This window comes from Pomacea canaliculata, linkage group LG1 (genome assembly GCF_003073045.1).
Source record: "Pomacea canaliculata isolate SZHN2017 linkage group LG1, ASM307304v1, whole genome shotgun sequence".
In the NCBI taxonomy this organism is placed as follows: Eukaryota; Metazoa; Mollusca; class Gastropoda; order Architaenioglossa; family Ampullariidae; genus Pomacea; species Pomacea canaliculata.
In genome coordinates, this window is record NC_037590.1 from 4,560,935 (window position 1) to 4,581,454 (window position 20,520).

General features: G+C 37.7%; 1 protein-coding gene across 6 annotated transcripts; it reads right to left on the bottom strand.

The window, feature by feature from the left end:
* LOC112556967 (kinesin-like protein KIF9) lies at nucleotides 1-20,515 on the bottom strand. 6 transcript variants are annotated; one of them, XM_025226495.1, is made up of 22 exons: nucleotides 20,312-20,515; nucleotides 18,569-18,734; nucleotides 16,656-16,809; nucleotides 16,312-16,495; nucleotides 15,921-16,004; nucleotides 15,525-15,617; nucleotides 14,784-14,996; nucleotides 14,360-14,437; nucleotides 14,093-14,128; nucleotides 13,308-13,376; nucleotides 11,440-11,544; nucleotides 11,124-11,179; nucleotides 10,543-10,633; nucleotides 8,668-8,834; nucleotides 8,275-8,439; nucleotides 5,376-5,534; nucleotides 4,461-4,543; nucleotides 4,101-4,223; nucleotides 3,535-3,714; nucleotides 1,916-2,037; nucleotides 1,440-1,544; nucleotides 1-1,131 (listed from the first exon to the last, which is right to left on the bottom strand). In XM_025226495.1, the coding sequence occupies exons 1-22, from the start codon at nucleotides 20,417-20,419 to the stop codon at nucleotides 1,015-1,017; spliced, it is 2,658 nt and encodes an 885-aa protein (XP_025082280.1). In that variant the 5' UTR covers nucleotides 20,420-20,515; the 3' UTR covers nucleotides 1-1,014. The 6 variants fall into 6 exon arrangements, with proteins under 6 accessions (XP_025082280.1, XP_025082269.1, XP_025082289.1 ...); XM_025226484.1 differs by having other exon boundaries at nucleotides 4,461-4,546; XM_025226504.1 differs by lacking the exon at nucleotides 14,093-14,128 and having other exon boundaries at nucleotides 4,461-4,546.
* Between the last annotated feature and the right edge of the window lie 5 nt (nucleotides 20,516-20,520).

Here is a 20,520-nt window from a genome sequence, read left to right on the forward strand (position 1 = left end):
AAGTGTTTCATCAATTTTATTATTTTTTTAAATCTTGGCAAATTTATAGTCACTATAATACAGATCGAAGACGTATCCATGAGCAAGGCATTTTGTTTATAGAAAGAATAATACTGGCAAAGACATGTAGAAGGAAGAATGAATACCACACCATGATGCATAATGAAAGAATATATTATATATATATGTGTGTGTTTTAAACATATTTTAAGCATTTTAATATATTTAAACGTTCTTTCCAGGGTGTGACAAACAAGTTACCTGTCTTATGCTTTGGTCATATTAAAATGTGATACAGCATGGACAAAAATTATTCATCCCTTAAAACTTATATCTCTTAATTTTGCTCTGGATGTCACCCCATGACATATACTTAAAGAGTGTAATGGTTAATATATTTACACAATCTTTACTGTATTTGAACAACATGCTACATTTCTCAAGCTTTTGTCATGTTGAAATGTGATGCAGGTATGGGAGAAATATTTCTTCCTTTAACATTTTTAGCTTTTCCATCTGCTCTGTTGCTACTTAAACTTTAAGGCAAAGCCATGACTTTACACCCACAATTACATTTGAAAATTTATAGTTTGATACCTTCATATGAATGAGCATTATGTGTGCTTTTGCATATAAAACAGCATGCAACAAAAAAAGCATAAAACAAGAAAAACATAAAAAAAACAAAAAAGGAATGAAACAAGATCAGAAGCACACCAGCCTGAAAGTCCACTTCATTCTCAGGGCAGAGTACAAAACAACAGCTACCATAATTTCCTTTCTTAAGAGATAAAAATGTTTATATTTTAAAATTACTATTAGGTGTTGGAAATACAGTATGGCATTAAGTCTTAAACTCTGCTTTTCCATTTGTTTCAGTTCATTGTTCTCACAGTTAAAGGCTCCTTTAAATCACACTAAAGCTTAAGTTAAATTTTGTATCACAGGATTAAAATGTTTTGTGGTGACGACTGCAGAGCCTTAAAGCAAAACACAAATGTGATTTTTGATGCCCTAATAATGAACTTGAAGCATGTTTGGGAGCTTTTTGTGTACGTTCGTTGTGGGGGTGCCTGACTTGTGATGTGCGTAGCTGGGCTGAGCCTGGGACATAGCTGCTTGATAGATTTTCTGTAACACAAAAACAACTGCATGAAAAATGGAAAGAGTGTAATAAATTTATTTTTTGCCTTTATCTAGCACACTTTTTGATGATTCTTTTTGCCTATGTGTGTGTGCGTGGACATGCATGTGTATGAGTAAATATGACAGATGTCATCACTTGATACATTAGGTCAAATTACAGAAAATTACTTCATCATCATTTAATGATATCAGATATCAATAAAATGACAAGTATGTGAAACATAATCATCCCTACTATCATTTGCTTCTATGTGAATAAAATAAGATTAGAAAATAATTGAAATTTAACATACTCTTCGCTCAGTTCTCATTTTGGCATTAAAGAATGATACAGAGTCAGGATTGTTCATCAGCAATGCATTATGTAAGCGGTCAAACTTCTCCTCTTCATCTTCTAGCTGCAATCAACACATTCATGATGCATAATTGTAGTAAAGTCACATGATCTGGAACTTTAAATGATCATAGTCCCTAATACATGATAAAATCTGCAGTCCAAAACAATATTATTTTGAATGCAGCTACAGCAGTGTATTCAGTATTCAGTGCATAAAATCATAGTCAGTCATAATCGTATATTACTTTTTTTTCCAAAGAAGGGTGTAATAGTTCAAAATTACTTCATGTTTCCTGAACAAAATATGAAAGAAGACCGAACATTGATTATTCATAATTTTTTGAAAGAATAAATCTGTGTAAAGCAACACAGATCTCAACGTAGAGTTACTGAATAAATTTAAAATGTCATTGCAATACAAATTCAAAATACCATGGCACTGGGAATGATTGGGAGGAATGCCCCCAGTCGCGGACCATAGCCTGCTTGAACACTTGTTTGAACCTCCTCTCCAGGAAGGTTTAGGAAGCTCTCAGCATACCACTTGTCAAATTCTGGAAAAGATATAACATATACTGTAAATAACCTTTGTTGTTTTTCGTATTACGATAAACACAAATTGTTTTATTGCAGCACATTGTCCCAGAGAAAAAAAAGACTAAAAAATATTTCTTCTTCAGGGTTCGTATCCTTTGAAAAAAATAGTCTGTAATCTTTGGTACTTGCATGTTGCTAGTTCATCAAAGGCTTCAAAATGTTTTAGTATTTCTCTTAATTTCAGTTAATGCGCCAGTCAAAGCCATTAAGATAAAGAAAACTGGGATTACTTGTTTTAGTCTCTAATTATTCATACTATATGATGTTTATATAATCAAACTAGAAATACCAAACTGTTTTTTATGATTATCTTTTTTTCTGCTATAGCAGGGCTTCTGCTAAGGCTAAATTCTTTGGGGTTCCAGGGACCCTTCTTCCGATTTTTAAGGGGTCCCTGTTCTTCGCACAAATTTGAATGGGACCCCATTGACGAAAATTGAAGGGGTCCTCCGAACTTTTAATGCGTACTGTACGCAATTTTTTTGCGTAAGCAGAAGCCTTGGCTATAGTCTTACTGCATAAACTCATGCTACAGCACTGAATTTTTTGTCACCTGGAGTCGGCTTCCAGTGTTTATTATACTAGTTTTGTTGAACAGTTTCTTAGTCTAACTAGAGGAAATACATGTAAGTGTGCAAATGGTAATTGGTGTTGTATGACACCGCTAATAAAACTGCCACTGATAGTTAAGTAGCTTTTAATTAGTGTTTTATCAATTTTGCACTTGCGCTTGACGTTCATGGATTTTTTTTCAAACAGTTAACCTAATCAGCATGTGATGCTGAGGAAACACATTAATCTAAATTTAAAATCAACTTCTTGTCAGAAATAATGTAGAATTTATTCACAATTGTCTGTTGTGATATGGTCTGATATTAAGCAGGTGCCATGGATCAAAATTTTAAACCATTAGAAAAATTTTCAGCAAGAAAAATGGATTGTAACAAACAACTTATTTCAACAAAAACAAAATTATCCTTACAAAAAAAAAAACCCTTAAAAGGTAAATTTAAAGATTGTAGCTGACTGATGCTTATACTTTACTGCCGTTAATGCAGGAATAGCCTATTTTTAATTTTGTAGTGCTTTTAATAGCTTCTAGCTTGTTTCAAGCTGCCACAACATATATGCATTCAAAGTTCAGCCAACATTCACTCAACATTTTTGTCTGATTAATGTCACTAATGCAAACATTTCAGAGGATTTTGTTTTTATTGCAGTCTATTTTACTCATCTATTTTGCCTTATTTATTCTGTGCTTTATTTTTATTACATTTCTTGAACCCTTGGTAAAATTGTGCTGTCTCGTTTTAACAGCTTTTTCTATCAACAACTTTTGGCCTGCATGCTTTACAATGGTCATAAGTTAAAAAAAAAAAAAAGCTCAAATAACTTGCTTAGGAATTGCATTCTTGAAAACTGTAAAAAGAGAATAGTAGAAAAGAAAAATTTACCATTAAGGAGTTTCTGACGACACTGGTCTACTAACTTCTGGCAGTACTGTACTTGTGTTTTGAGAGTCTTGAGTTCTTCATAATCAATCTGATAGGTTTTCTTTAGGTCTTTTAGTCTTTGGACTTCCATAAACTCTTCCTCGCTGATGACAATGTCACCATCATTGTTGAACACTGGACCTAAATTTGCAATCATTTTATTTTGCTAGGATCAGACTGAAAGACTTAATTACCATATTTCTCTATGTTTAGTCTTTCAAGTTTCTTTAAATGAATTATGCATGAGTGAATAGATGAATGCATGCAGCCAGTTAGTATCATAACATTTCACATTTACATGCACACACACACAAAACACACTAACCACTCTTTACTACAGCTTGTGACATAAAACACAACTGACCAGACTCATCCATGTATATGTGTATGTAGGCTCATACATTACATTTAAAACTGTCCATTATGTTATGATGTCTAATTTACATAATGTGAAAATAAGCAAAACAAATAACATACAGGATGTGAATTTTTTTTTTCAAACACGTGATGATTGAAGAGGCACACACCTTCTGTATCTCTTTCTGCCCTAAATCTTTCTAGCGTTTGGCGTGTGTTGTCAATGTCCAGTTTAATATTGTTTATCTTCTTGGCCAGGTCAGAATAGGCCTTTTTCTTGCTTGCCAGAATTTCTGCCAAACAGATGAGAAGCAGTATAACAAAAACTGTCCAGCGACAACAGTTAAAAATGCAAACAGCAACACAAAATTATTAAGTAAATGAAAATCTGAAATAGAACAACTGTGGTTTTAGCATATCTGTCAGATTCAATTTCATAAAAGATGGACACTAAATCAGTTTTGCTCCCTTTTTGAACCAACATGGAGTTTACAGAGCCTCCCTTAAAAAAATAATTAAATGTAACTAACCTTTGTTCTCTATTAATATCCTATTGATCTCACTGCCTTTCTCTTGCTTAAATTCTTCAAAGGCAGCGGTTCTGCTTGGTGGACTGCTGCCAAGAAATGAAAGTGTGTATTTATGTTATCTTTTCAAATATGTCAATCAAACCATGCATAATACTTCCTAGTTCCCCAAAACTACAAGTTTTCTTACTACACAAAATGAAAAGTGTCTAAAATTGAAAGATTGTAAAAAGGACATAAAAATATGATCTGTAGTTTCTGCCATGTAGCATATAGCTTTGTTGTTTTTCTTTTTTTTAAGTTACATTTTATAGAGATAAAGCTGTGCAGAAATGTTGTAAACATTTATTTTTTTTTGGTCACACTGAAATATATTTAAGTCTCATGACAAACACAACCTTAGAAATAAAGTAATATTAATGACGCTATAAGCCAGCAAGTCCCAAGTACTATTTTTTTACATTGATTCAGTGTGTCATCTATGAATACATTTTATTAACTGTTTATGTAAAACTATAGCCAAGGAATAATCTTTTAATACGATTTTACACTTCAGGGGATTGCAGATTAACCACAGTAAACCAAATCCACAGAAAAGTGACAGAGAAAACATACATCACAGATGAAAAGGTTAAAATGTGTGAACATATGAGTTCAAATTAAAATGCAATTTTTTTTTTTTAAGTAAGAATTCAGAAACCATAAAGTAAGTGGCCTTAAACATGGAGTGTTTGAAAAGTCATCCAGTTTATGTTTTTTTACTATGAGAAATGACAATGCGAACGAAAAGGCAAGTGCAAAAATCATGCTTAAAATCTCCGTCATGCAACATATTTCATGTTGTGCACCAAGGCAAATGTGAAAAAGAACAAGTTTAAAAATCCTGGTGCAGATGTTTCTTTTCATGCATGTGGCTACCTTTGTAGTTCACTGTCAACAAGTAAGTCTTGGCCAGTTAAAAAGGCTGATATGCCTTCATCATCAGCTTCTTCTGTCATTTCTGAGTGGCTTCTGATCCCTTTCTCTGCCTTCCATTTACCTCCAATTTCAGGGAAGTCTGAACTGGTGTTGCTAGCACTAAAAGCACCCATCAATATAATTGTGTATCACCAAGATGATTTTTAGTCTATTAGCAACTGTTATACACTTGTGTTGAGCTGATTCATGCGAGGGATAGACAGAGAACAAGAATGAAAAAACGAAATGTTGAGAGTAAATTCTCTTTCTTCGAGACTGACATGACCAGAGGAGGTAAAGGGTTACACTCTTTAACCATCGAAAAAGTGTTTCCCCGACAGTAAGCTAGCACGTGCCTGGCATGCAAAGCACTCCACTAATCAGATTAGCAAACAGCGTAAAAGGCCAAACGCAAAGCCAATACACCAGGTTTTTTTTTCGACCAACACTTTGCCTAAAGAGCGGGGAGCGGGAGGGCCTTGACATCATGTCATTTGTTACGTCTTGAAGAAAGAAAATTTGCTCTCAAAATGTTATTTCTTCTTAGACTGTACCAGATGACAAGACCATATAGGAGAACAGAGATCAGGCAGAGAGAAGAAACAACCACCCCGCTAAGAAACAAGAGGCGGCATGTTGCGTCGTATCTACCAGCCGCAACAGTGCCAGAGAAACGAGGAACGCGAAAAAAGGTTTCTAAGAAAAAAACAAAACCCAAACAAACATCAGCAGACTGCGGACAAACTTAGTCCGACAAGGCAAAGTTACGACGGAAGGCAAGGCCAGCGCAAAAGCCGTCATGTCCAGGGCGTACACCTGAAGCAGCCGATTTACCGGCGGAGAATGAAGATGCAGGCATTAAGAACACCACGGACAAAGGACGACAAGGCATGAGGGAACCTTTCCTCACGGTCGGCCCTCAGAAGCCTAAAGCGTCGTGCACAATTTCCCCTCTTCAACCAAGAATTTCAGAAAATGCGGACTGCCCGGACTGGCTCCGGCAAGGGCTCACTCTTTCCAGAGATTGGAACCATGCATCCAAGGCAACGAAACTTATCCAGGAAAGTGTTAATGTCATCCCCCACACAGAACCAGCTCTTGGAACTGCCAAAGCTTTTTTCAGCTGGGAGAGCATAATTATATACATCTCAGATATCCTTGCTGCAGTGGCCAGGGCCAACAGGAAAACTAACTTTTCCTTCACCCTGCTAAGAGGTGCAAAAGAACGAGTCTAATAGGTTTTGTAGTTAACAAACAAGGCCCAGGCCAGGTTCCATGTAGGGAGAAGAGAGGCAGGTCGTTCTCGAGATAAACTGGAAAAAGTCACGGTGCAAACTGTGATTCCACAGGCTAAGCTGTCGGAAAAGACGATCGCAGCCTGCTTTCTTCGTGGAACCGCTATAAAAAAACAAAAACAAAAACAAAAACCGAGACATTCAAAGGTAAACCGCATGGAACATCGCCAGCTGGTGAACTTGCTCCGTACCCTCTAGATTCAGTCTAGAACAGTGGTTCTTAACCTTTTTGAGGTACCGAACCCACAAGTTTCCTATGCACATTCACCGAACCCTTCTTTAATGTCATATGCACATTCACCGAACCCTTCTTTAGTTTCATCACGAATTGAGGGTGTGTCTTGACCTCCGTGGCGGAGGTTCCGCCGAACCCCTGAGACCGACTCACCGAACCCCTAGGGTTCGATCGAACCCGGTTAAGAACCACTGGTCTAGAAAGTATAGGGCCGGCGAGCGCTTGTGGATCTGCCTGCTGATGGTAAGGCGCTAAACAGTCTTCCGTCTAGAGACCAAGACTGTTAACCTTGAAGAAAAGGAAGGATAAATAAACACCGTCGCTGGTCATGCTGGCGTCGGTGTCAAGAGTGAACGCTGTAAGTTCCTCTTACAAACGATGCCTTTCTGCAGCCGTTTAAATCATCCCACAATTAGGGTGAAGGAGGGTGGCATGTAAGGTGCCTGGGACTATAGCTCCTCTAGAAGAACAGTTGCCTGTCTCCAGAAATGAAAGTACCTGTGTAAAGGTCGCATCCTGCACCGCCCCCAAGGGATAAGATCCACTTCTGCGTTCAAAAGACCAAGCCGACGCAGTCCATCCGAGGCCATTCTTGTCAGAGCTAAGAGCAACAAAGAGGGCTTCTTACTGGATCGTCATGCACTGCCTGCTCCTATACGGGCAAGCTCAGTAGAAAAAGACGAAAGATCTGAAACTGGAAGGGCCTGGTACAGACGACACCCACCGACAACGTACAAGTTTTGAGCACTGAGTGAGCGTCGCACATGGTAAGAGCAGCAGCTAGTGAACCCCACTGTAACCATAGACAAAGCTGGTGTAGTTTGGTTGGTTGGTTTATTTATTTAGTAGGAAAATGTTTCCATCTTGTGGCGATTACACACTATGGAGGGAGAGGGAAGGAGGGAGAAAAAAAATCGGAGCACCTGGAGAAAACCTTCGACGCCCAGCCCTGCGAAAAGGTGTCACATGCATAGAGTGTCTTGAGACGCGATCTGAACCCTGAGCCGCTCACTGCAGTGATGACAAACGCGTGTTTTAACCACTACATTACCGGGCTTCCGTAACTGGTGTAGTGATCTTGCGTTTGGCATTTTACACTGTTAGACGGCAGTTGCTCACCTGACTATAGTGGAATGCTAGACAACCTTTCGATGGTTAAAGAGCTAGGGTAACCCTTTAATTTATTTCCAATGTTCATGTTATTTGGTACACTCAAAGAAGAAAGGGTTTTTACAGGTCCAGCTATCAGTCTGAAAAATAATAATTTTTTTTAAAAAGCACAATTGTAATGGACTTATTTGACTCCAAGGACAATATGCCATGTACTTACTGTGGATGCAGAGATTTGTCTGGCCTCTGGGCACCACCTGCTGAGCTAACTGGGGATGTTGGACCTTCTTCTTTATCACGATCAACAGATGTAAGGGGTGACTTGGAATCCTGTTCACCCTTTGCACTCTGTGTTGGGCTAGAAGTAACTTTGACTCCCACAGGACTGTGCAAAAATAGTTGTAGTGCAAGACAATGTTTATCAGTTGTTTCTAATAAGACACAAGTGGGGTGTTAATCTACACACATACAACATTCATACTTGCACATGCATGTGACATTATCCCTTTGTGTATTGTGTATTGTGCTGACTCTGTCAGCGGTACACGCTCCCTTAAACAAGCGCCCCCGCTGCAATATACAGTACATTACAATATCACAACCTTAATAATACCTTCCGCCTCTGGCTGCCCTCTTCTTTTCCCGTTCTCTTTCCTTCTTTTTTAGCTGCACCACAGCAGATGGCTCAGCCTTGGCAGACTTGGGTGCAGAGCCAACACCAAATCCTGTCCCATCAGTCTCGCCCACCATATTTGGTTCATCCGCTGTGGACATGTGAGCCTGGGAAAATTTTTTTTAAAGTTTTGAAAATCAGAAGCAAAGCAGTGGAGCTACTGTAACAGGGTAAGAGGCGGTTCTCTTCCCCCAACAACAAAACTCAACACTTTCGTGGGTTCCGGATCGTTTTACTCCAACGCCAGTCGATGGTGCTGGCTATGGCGAAACTACACAACACACTAGCGCTCTCGGTGGAATGTGCTCCCCACTCTGGACTGTCTCCTCACGTTCTGACCACTGGCCTCTTCACCCCACCTTCATGCTCCACTCACTCAAACACGCCCGCGCACCTACATCCTGTCGCTAGTCGACACCCTCCTCTCCTTCGGTCACGGGGTTGTCACCCGGCCAGTGATTACCCCCATCGCCAGCCTGTACCCGTGTGCATGTTTGTGCGTGCCATCTTCCATCCTACTTATATGCGATGTCCCATACTACCATAACTACTATATATATTTTATAACTTCTTGTATTTAACAAACTATCTGAAAAACAATGAGCAGGGGGTCGATCTGTTCACACTCTATTCAAAACGATGTTCACTGCCCATTGTATGAACTGTGTGATTTTTTAAATTTTATTTTGCATCTACATCTGTCTATTTTTGTATCGCCTACAGATCTTTTTTCCCCCGACGCCATAATGGTTTTGTCACTGCTATTGACCTCCGCCAGCGTCTAACAGCCATGTTTTATATCAGCTTTTCTGTCTTGTGACTGTAAAGATCCCAACAGTCTCTTGATGATTTGATCTATATATATATACTTGCCCTGAGGAGCGATTGATGATCAGTGGTGGACTCAGACGATCGAAGCATTGACTTTACGACCTCTAGATAACTGTAGCCGATCAGAAACGTAAAGACGTACTCCAGCAGAGCAGCGATGACTTTCAGCCTATGACCTTTCAACTTTCCCATCTTTTTCTACCTGACGTCCTACGGTTTCTCCAGTCTTAACTGCTATATATATGGATTGATCTATTCGCCATGGAACTGATGGAAGAAAAGAATGTCTTTACGATGAGAAGATTTAACTCTACCAAATCTACATCTTGGTCTATTACAAGATTTCATCCAGCAGTAACGACAAAGTCGTAGGATATTTTCCTCTTTACTGTGTTTTGTGCAATGCTAATTTAATACTGTATCTTTACATTGACATTTCTCGTGACTGCAAATGATCTGTAAGTGCTTTGACTCTATATGTCGATGTATGTTAATTTAGTTTTTATTTGTGTAAAGCACATTGAGTCTGCTCTATAGTGTGAGAAATGCGCTATGAGAAAATCTGCTTATTATTGTTAAAATAATTTAACACATTCGAAGTATTGATACTGAGTTTCAACAATGAATCTGATACTAAAAAGTACTTTAAAAAATCATCAGGTGACTGAGGAGGTTCTGTCACTTCTGTGGCCAAGTGGTTATATATATAGTGGCCTCTGCTTTGAAGCAGGTCATGGATGAGGTCTGCTCAGGCAGCAAAACTTCCCCTGCCCACCCTGTAGCTTTCCAAAATAAAATGGAAGGTAATGGAGGAAAATTGCATGGGTTCTACCTTTTACCTGTCAGGCTCTAGACATAGGTAACCCTTTACTGCCCTTATGGAGGCTTGGTTATAGAATCTTTACTTTCACATTTAACTATAGTTCCAGCTACTATAATCTGACTTTGCATATGCCATTTACATACAAATATGACAATGCTTACCTGCTGTGCACCACCCATAGCAGCAACATCAGCTCTGTCAGAAAGTGTGAATTTCTGTCGAAGTTTGTCCTCAACATCATTTTCTATCTGGCTAAATACCAAGGAAAAAAAACTTAGTTGAACATGATGCATGTCCACAAGTAACTTTAGAAAGCTTTTACTTCTATACATACCTCATAATAATAACTAAATAACTTCAGCATAGTTCTTGCATCGTTAATCATCTGTAACACTGAGATTTATGTTGTAATTCAACCATGAATACAATCTAACAAACCAAGAATTGTTTTAAAATAGACTAATGTCTGTACCATGAAATGGGATGACTTGCCTGACCACGCAACAATAATTATGCAGACATTAAAACTGGAGGAGGAAGGTGGCAGAGGTGTTATGTGCATTGTCACTTTTGAGGCTCATGCGTATATGTGTGAATGTCTGCATGTGCACAAGTACAAGAGAGAGAGAATGCTTCTTTCTCTGTTACTTCTAGGTGCTTTGTGTTTAAAGAGATGGTTTTATTTTACATGAGTTTTTGCATTATGTTCTTCAAAATCTAGCAAATCATATCTTCAACTCACTGGTAAATTTCCCGAAATGCTTCAAAAGTGCCTTGGATTTGTCGCAGGTTGACAATCTGTTACAAACAAAAGTGCAGTCACTTTTCTTCGATCATATTTTGCTTGTATTTCACATTTAAAGAAATATTTCTTACACTGGTTCATATACTTAAAAATTTTAAGATTTTTTCTTTCAGGAATCCTACAAGTTTCCTAAATTCTTAATGCAAAATCTGAAACAGCCACTGCACTTGCATATATTTAGCTGAACTAAAAAGTACTTTGGAAAGCAACAATATTTTAAATGACAGGAGGGCATGAAAAAAAGAAAACATACATCAATTTCATCCAGAGTACCCTCCAGGTACCTGCGACACTGCTGCCGAATCTCATACTTTTGTTGCTCAGATAATGGATCATAGTTCACAGAGCTTCTGTTGGCCTGCAAGAAACCCCAACAAACTTTCTTACAATTTAAAAAATTTTACAGGGGAGCGAGTATCCTCAATAACTTTGTAAGGATGGTACCTATCTTCTCTTCCTTGCTGCCTCATCTTCCTCAACCCTGTCCCCAGCTTGGATTATCTGGGAAGTGTATGATGCATCAAATCGGTATTCAACTAGCCAGTATAGTGTGCCTCCTTCAGGTGCTCTAATGAGTCTAATCAACAGGCTATTTTATTTTTATAATAACTTACCAAGACTTATAAGTCCTTACCTGCTGATTTGGCAAGGGCTTAGCAGCATTCAGAAAACCAATTTTCATGTAGATTTGTTTTGGTTCAGAGATGGGGTAGGGGACACAGTAAGGAGGAAGGGGTTGCACCCAACCTCTTAACAAGCAACACAAACAGCAGTATCTTCTGGTATGGCCAACCACCCATGACAAGAGCTCCCGGTGGGTATAAAAGGGGAGGGAGAAGTTTGGCAGGAGAGAGAAGCTTTGAGAGGAACAAAATTCTCTGTTGAGTGAATTCAACATTTAACAATGGATCCAGTTTCAGACAGTGAATGTCATCTGCTAAAGGCCTTCAGGCAACTGAGAGCAATACCAAAAGTAGACAGCAAAGGATGTGTAGGTATGTGGTCTCACGATTAGAGCATAAGAAAGTTAAATATTCATCAAGTGACCTGCTACTAAGAGCAGCTCATAGGATGAAGGGCAAAACCCCACCCAGCAGTTAATTTGTGGAACATGGGCATTGCTGTGTACATTACATGGAAATTTTTTTTCCACCTACCTTGGTGACACCCTGCTAGTAACCACCAAGAACACTAGGAGGGGTGTAAAATTAGTGTTTTACACTGAGCTACCAACTAGGGCTATATCATGGCAAGGCTGCCAGTCCTGTAAACAGATGCCAGATGCAGAGAAAGAACAGCGTGCCTGAAATGAGAGCTGAACCCAGGACAGTGCTGGCCATTCTTGTGTCAATTTAAGATGCTGGTGGCTAAGATGCATGGAGCAACACCTGTGGCTATGTGCAAAAGAGGGCAATAACTATCAGCAACTCATCTGGGTGTGTTTTGACTGCAGATATTCCCCAGAACACTGGGTATGAACAGCAAGAGTTGAAGCAGGCAAGACTACCCCAAAACCAGGCTGAGAATTTGCAGAAGGATCTAAACTGCTGGAGTGTGGATAGAAGGCTAAGCTGGACTTCTCTAAGAATATGAGCAAGTCAGACAACACATGCTCATACTGGAGCTATGACAGTTACAGTTCTTGTGTGGTAGACCTACAATCACAACAATTAGCTTTTTTCACAACAATGACAATTTAATCATACTTGCAGTCCAGATGACATCCAGTCAGTCTGCTTGCTTTTTGAGAATCTGACAACTGACACCCTACCATGTCCCTGCTATGCTTCTATACTGTTATACACAATGTATGACTGTGCACGAAAACATTTTGCAGAGGAAAAAGAAAATAAAGTACATATATTATACAGAGATTGCAGGCATAGGGTTCGTAAGATATATATATATAGTTTAGTTTATTCCTTGTTGCTCCTTTGAGGAGATTAAGGGCTGCAACAACACCTCGCCAGCAGACCCAGTTTTGGGCAGCCCCCTTCAGTTGGGCCCATGTGGTTCTGATGTCAAGATAAATATATATATATTAAAAGTATTTGATCATCAGTGAAATGCTCTGCATCAAGTAGCTAATGAAGTAATCTTGTTTACTCGTTTCAAACTCACCAAAGTATCATGCATAGCTAGCTCAGACTTCAAATGCTCGATCTCCTGGTGAAGGGTTTTCACCAAAATCTAAAGAAATTCAAAAACAATGTAACAGAAAAAGGGAATAAATATTTTTTTTTTAAATGAGGATGAAGAAAGGCAAGAATCATATTCAGTCATTAATGCTTTCCATGCATCTAGTGTAAAGGTTCTACAGCAGGTAAAGAGGAATGTTTTTCGCATGGTGATGCATGCCCACCTGACTTCTTTTGCATGCTGGTTATCTCTTTTCACTACATTTTATATAATGTACTGTTGAAATATGAGAAATACTTGTTTGATTAATTAAACATTGTAGGTTAGGTGTTTTTGTGCGTGCATGCATGTACGTGTTGACAATTTCAGTGGATCATGATTAAACACAAAAATAAGGTGCATACATTATTTCAGAAGAAATCAGAAGAGAGATAGGAGACAGAGTATATGAGCTAAAGTTCAAAGTAATGCCAAAGGAACCAAATATTTTCAAGTGTGACTAACCTGTACAGTATACAGTTTACTGTGGTGCATTAAAATAAATCTTAATTTGAAATGCCCATTTCCCTTCCTTAAATCAAACAATTTGGACCATGCAGAAAAAACCCCAACAAAACTTTAATTCAGCATACTTTGTGAAAACATTATCACCACAATTCTTGGTTGTGATAAAAAAAAAATACACAAATTATTGCCTGCCGTGACCTGTTGACATGTGCATGCATATAAAAAGCACAGCAGACAACAAACTTTGCATTGAATCTCACCACTTTCCAATGAGTCTCAGCACAAAATGGACATGCCTGCAAACAGTTAGGTAAAGTGAATCCCTTTTATACAGCTTCTGCAAGCTGAAAGCTAAGTTCCCTCTTGGTCTTTTGCAAGTTGTACATTGTAAACATGCACAAACATGTGCATGTGTGTGTGTTGTTTGTTTTTTTTTGTTTTTTGTTTTTTTGACTGAGTGCAGATATGAAATAATTGTACAAAATTTAAATCTCAGATGTTATGAATTAGGATTAGACAAGACTTACTGCTGGATCACAGACTTCATTGACTGCAGGTTCACTAGCAACACACATCATGCGAGTTGCAAAACGCAAAGAAGACACCTGAAACCACCAACAAACATCTTTTCACTTTGCATTTCATACACTTACAATCAAAGAAAGATGGGTGCATGTTTGCATTAAGCAATCCGCACATATTTTACATTACAATATGCATACTAGAGGTGGATGTGTCAGATTTGTGTTTATATATTAAATTGTACCTGATAAAGTATCATTTATTTAGAGCCAAATCTCACGATGTTAACTAACAATTAAGGTAGCAAAATGGCAAACTAATTTTAAACAATCAGCATTTAACTTTATTCTTTTTTCTTTTTTTTATAAAATGATGGACGTTGACAGAAGAATGTCCATAATCATTAATAGTTAAGTTCCTAATGCTTACTGTTTCTTCAAGTTGTGCTCGTTCACTCCAGATATTAGTGATAAGAACTGTGTTACATCTGCCTCCAATGGAATCTTTGAGGTAGTGGGTCAGCTTAGACTGGCGGAATGGAATGTGCTCTCGTTTACGATCAGCTAGTGCAATGACCACTTGCTCCAGGAATGTCAGTGACTTGTTGATATACAATGCTTCTGTCTGCATCTTGCCCTCAGACTAAAATCCAGACTCTAGCTTAGTCTTTTGCTTTAATTTTGTGACCATAGCAAAATAAAACAGCACATTACATATGAGATGCTCAACTGCATGTCTCTAAGAAACTAGACATAGAAGCATAACCAAAAAAATTTAAATAAATAAAGAAAGGTGTTACTTTTCATATGGAGAAATATAAACAATTGTGAGAAATGCCAAAAACAAAAATATCATTTGCCATGGTGATGTCGACTCTGTCAAGGCAAGGTCTTATAAAAATTTACATATCTCCCTTATATATTACTCTCAACTTAATCCAAGCATTGCACATTGCTAAGAAATATTTTTGTAGCATTTTGCACTTTCGCTTTTTTGGCAATATTTTTACTTCTTTTCTGTCAACAATATAGTACCAGAACAAATCTTTGGGATTTGAATAAAAAGTTGTGAATTTGCAACTTTATTATAATTCCAGGTAACAGACAAATGCAACCCTGCCAGCAGGAAACGTAACAAATTAAAATGAGACCACAATAAGTTGCCACATACCTTTGTTTTGCCTATTCTTTCAGAGCCAGCAAGATCCACAAAATGGAGTTTAGACACAGTATACTTTGCATTGGAATGTACTCTTGACCTGGACTAGAATATCAACAGGGAAAAATGACACAGTCATTTACTGACATATATTACATGAAATGCACTACAGACTAGTTGAAAGACAACATTTGTATCATAGATCACAATGACATCTGTCATGGGGAGGATTATGGCAGTATCATGGAAGGATCTTGCCTTCACTGAAGTTTTAAGATGCTTGAGGACTGAAACTTCTGCCCCTATATTCTCTTCATCTGATGTCACCAAAACATGCTGATTCTGAGATAAAATCTTTTGTTCAAGGATACTACATGGCAACAGCAAACTGAATTAAAGCAGACTAACCTCTAAATATACCGTGAATAGGCAGTGGGACCGAGAAGACATTCTGTTTAGAACATGAGCAGCAATGGTTCGATTAGTTTCTCCCTGTCACAGAAAACAAAATATGCAAACAATTTATGATTGCATCAGACATGATTGCAATTAGTACCCATTTATTGTTAAAGGAAAAGTGTGATACCAATCCCAATTAAAATTTCAGCATTATTCTTGAATCTACAAATAACACACACATACACTACTTCAAAAATTCATATCACATATAGTACTGTCGCTCTAGATACATTTTGAAATCTAGGCTTTTTTTATTACCTATCCCTCAAATGTCTACAGCAGCAGAATTATTATCATTTAAATTCAAAAACCTTTGCCTTGATATACACATTTTAAATACCTCAAAGAGGAGATTCAATGCCTCCTCTTCATTCTGTGCCAGATGACATGACAGGCCCTTTACATACACACCATCTTGGTTTTCGGTGAGCACCATTGTCTCCTTACCTGATGGATTCTCTACATCTGGCAGAGAGGCCAGCAAATCATACATGACTTCATTGTATATTTCCATATAGGAAATCCTGCACAAAAAAAGTGATTTTCCAATGGCATTCACTGGCATACTTGCAAGCTCCTAATTTCTTGAAATAAATGATAATCTATAGATGATAATAATAATAATGAATATGTGAAAACATTTTCAAACTGCATAAAAAACATCAAGATATTTATAAATGTTACCGGACTATGATGCTAAACTCAAGGCGCTCCTCAATCTCTTTAAAAAGTTGAGATAATGCCCGAGGAATCAAACCCCTGTGACGAAAATTTTCAGTTGCACCAGTAATGGTGAAAGTTTTGCCTGCTCCTGTCTGTCCATAGCACATAAGTGTCCCTGAAAGATTTAATCAGCTTTAGCTAAGATATAAAGAAACAGGCATAAATGCTAAAATATCACTGAGATATTAAACAACATTGGTGAAATACTTCAAGTAAAGAAACATCAAAGTTTTTAATTAACATGGCAAATTGCCAAGTTTTGAACTCTCTATAGTGAAGAATCTCATTAACACGCGGCCCGCGGGCCGAATAATACATTTTTGTGCGGCCCTCACTCCTAAGTAGTAATATGCTTGTGCTTAAGAACAAGAAAATTACATTAGTGACAGAGACAGCGTCAACTTATTTTAAAAACTGGGGCATGTGCATGTAATAAACTACACTAAATTGAATAATTATAAAAACTTTATTTTAGCATTTTCGCAGTAACGCACAGTAGTGTTTTAATTGTTTTAATCTTCCCCACCGTTTGTGACAGTAACGGCTGTTACTTTCCACTTAAAGCGGCCCAATGCTAATATGAGTGAGACCACTGCTCTATAGTGAAAATGAAGATTAATAACCTTAATAATAATAATAAATACAAAATTTGGTACAAGTGCATTAACTCATACAAGTCATAAAGATACATAGGGGCTGAACTTCGAGAGCAAACATGGACAACACACGAGGGGCAGGAAAACAAACAAATAACATATGACCTATAAAAGAATAAATAACCATACTAAACAAAGAATAAAATGAAACACAGAAAAAACAAAGAGGAACCAAATAACAAAAACAACCTTCCTTTGCTCGTAAAGACCACTTATCAGCATAAGAACTAAACTCTTAATGAGTATGCTTCAGCAAATACTAATGTCACAGTCCTTGGGAACTTTAATTTTCATTCTGATTTATTCATATATTAAGTGTCTACATTTGCTCATGCATGACCATAACACGATTCTATTGCTTCATCTGTCTGAAAAATGTTAGCTTCATGTTCAGTGCATATTTGCTGGTACTTATAGCATCTATCTAGTTGTTCTTCCCAAAAACCTGGATTTGCAGAACACCATAACTGTTCATCAACTGATACCAGTCAAGAAATGAATGAATCAAATGATGTGCAAGAAACATGACTTGTTTTGTGTTGCCTCTATACTGTGATGCATTTGATACTAAGGAAGTGTTGCTTTATGCTTCTTCTTCTTCTTCTTTCCTATACGTCCCCAGTGGAGCATAGGGCCGCAACCACTCCCCACCATTGGACCCGGCAACTTCTGCAAATTCTTTATAAACTGATACTTTGCTAATACATGTATAATACTTTCCTCAGCAAATCTGTAAGTGCTCCAGTTCAGTGTCATTCTACTTTATAAGCAGATATTTAAATCCCAAAGACCTCATGCATAAATTATCACACTATCTCATATCTTCCTTTCACTCAAAAAACTTTACAAATTAATGTTCTCTGCCAGATCTGAATTGTTTTTCAGCTTATAATTTATTTAAATCATTTTGGTATGCATTTCACAAGAACATCATTCCAGCTAGAAAGCCTAAAATATGTTGTTGAATTCTTCTGCCATGTGGTAAATTACAGACACCATTTTGACAAGCTAAGATCTCCTGATATGCAAATATCAAATGTTATTGTTTATTTTGATGAAAGGTGTTAGATCTGTGACTTGCACTACATACTTCCTTCCTAAATCCATACTCCATTCCTAATGGTGACTCATAAGTAAACGAAATGCCATGTACAAAGATTTCCACTTTCATTAGATTAAGCCATATATCTGATGTTAGAATGGGATGTAAATACTTACCATTGTAGCCATCTATTGCTGAAGTAACAAGATTTGATGCCACTGTGGAGAAGACATGTTCTTGAGTAGCATTGTGAAAAATTCCATCTAACTTAAAGGACCAGTCCAGAATCTGGTTGTTAACTATCCCTTTCTTTGGATCTCTCTTCAAATGAAGGTTGATGCTCTGTTTAAAAGATATTTAAACAGTTATTAATAAACAAAGATGCATGATTAAAAATGTCACTAATATAATATTTTAATTTGTGTTTATGTTTCAAAACTACTATTATACAGTTTACAATGGCATAATTAAGGGTTTTTCTATATATAGGTTGAATAAATACAATTGGTCTATATAGTCAAGTCGACTACATCCTGCTGCTGAGAAACGTCAACTCGAGCATCCACAAAGCCAAAACAAGGACGTACCCAGGCATTGACATAGGTAGTGACCAAGACCTTGTTCCAACGAACCTGAACACTTTGATTTGTAGAAGCTGCAAGACCCAAATTTTGTAGAGGTCTTCAAAGCCACAGTTGGAGAAAAATTTTTCCACATTGAACTTGGTAGACTGTGATGTAAACACCCTTGCTGGAAACATCAAAGAGCTACTTCTGCCCAGGAGGTTCTAGGGCAACAAAGGAATAAGAAACAACAATGGGTCATAAATGACATCCTAGATCTCTGAGAACCAAAGGAAGCCCTTGAAGAGAAAAAAGAAAAGCAACAGCACAAGGTGACAACAAAAAGTCCTACCAACTGCTAAGGACCCTCACTAGGACAGATCAGCACAAGACCTCAGTCATCAAGGACAGCAATGGCCACCTCACAGAAAACAATGCTGTGCTCAAATGAACTGAGTACTGCAAAGAGCTGTATAACTTCAAAGTGAATAACAAAATAAACATCCTACAAAAGAACCAGACTACAAACAGTGAACCTGCAGACCTACCAGAACTGGCTTTGAACATCAAAGATTGGACTGGTCACACTGTACAGGACCTGCTAGCTATCACCCAAAACAGACAAGATCGAAGTGGTGGGGCTTGTCAGCTGCCCTGTCTATGTGCTTCTCTCAATGACAAGTGCGAGTCAAGGGACAACTTGATAATATTATGCAGAAAATTATGCCATGGAATATTCTTTTTTGCTAGAGTACCAAATAAATTCAACTGGTCACAATCTAGTCCAACTTGTAGTTCAGATCTACATGATTAATCTGTGATAAAAGCAGATCAATTAATGCTCAAAATAGTCTTATCCATAGCTCAGGTCATCCATAGATTGCTAGAATATACATAATAACAAAGGAGTGGGGATAGACCACACAACATCAACAGTGTGACCTTCTCAGCACTGTTGAATTGAACAAAGAAACTAATTATCATGCTGTAGATATAAGCAAGCCGTCGATGGGGCAATAGAAAGCTGTAGATGAAAACCAAATGGCCGCAGACAAGCAAAACTGTTCGGTGGGATGATGAAGAAATGTGTTTCAAATAATATGTACGAAACAACAGATCAACCACAGCAATACATATAGCTCAACCCCTCAAGCGGTAATTATAGGCGGAGATCGAATTATTTTTTCACACTTTATGAGATTATGAAGTAGTAATATATAGATTAACAATATATTAATCTTGGATAAAAAAATTTTTACACTGGGATTTCTTTCTTCTTGGGAGATGGTTTATTAACATTTGTAATACAATTTAAGAGCGTGTAAATATCACAAACAGCAAAACAGTGGCACTCACTTTTTTATCTGGAAGAAGCTCTAAATTATCATGTGCAAAGTTAGAACTGGGTCTGATACGGGCCCACACCTTCACTTTTTTATTTCGATTGTTTGCACGACCGCTCATGATGACAGCTTCTTAGATCGTAAGTTGAGTAGGGATGGTCAGCATCCACATTCTTCCATATTTGTTATAGGTTGCCAAGACGTCTGCGCATGCGTAACACG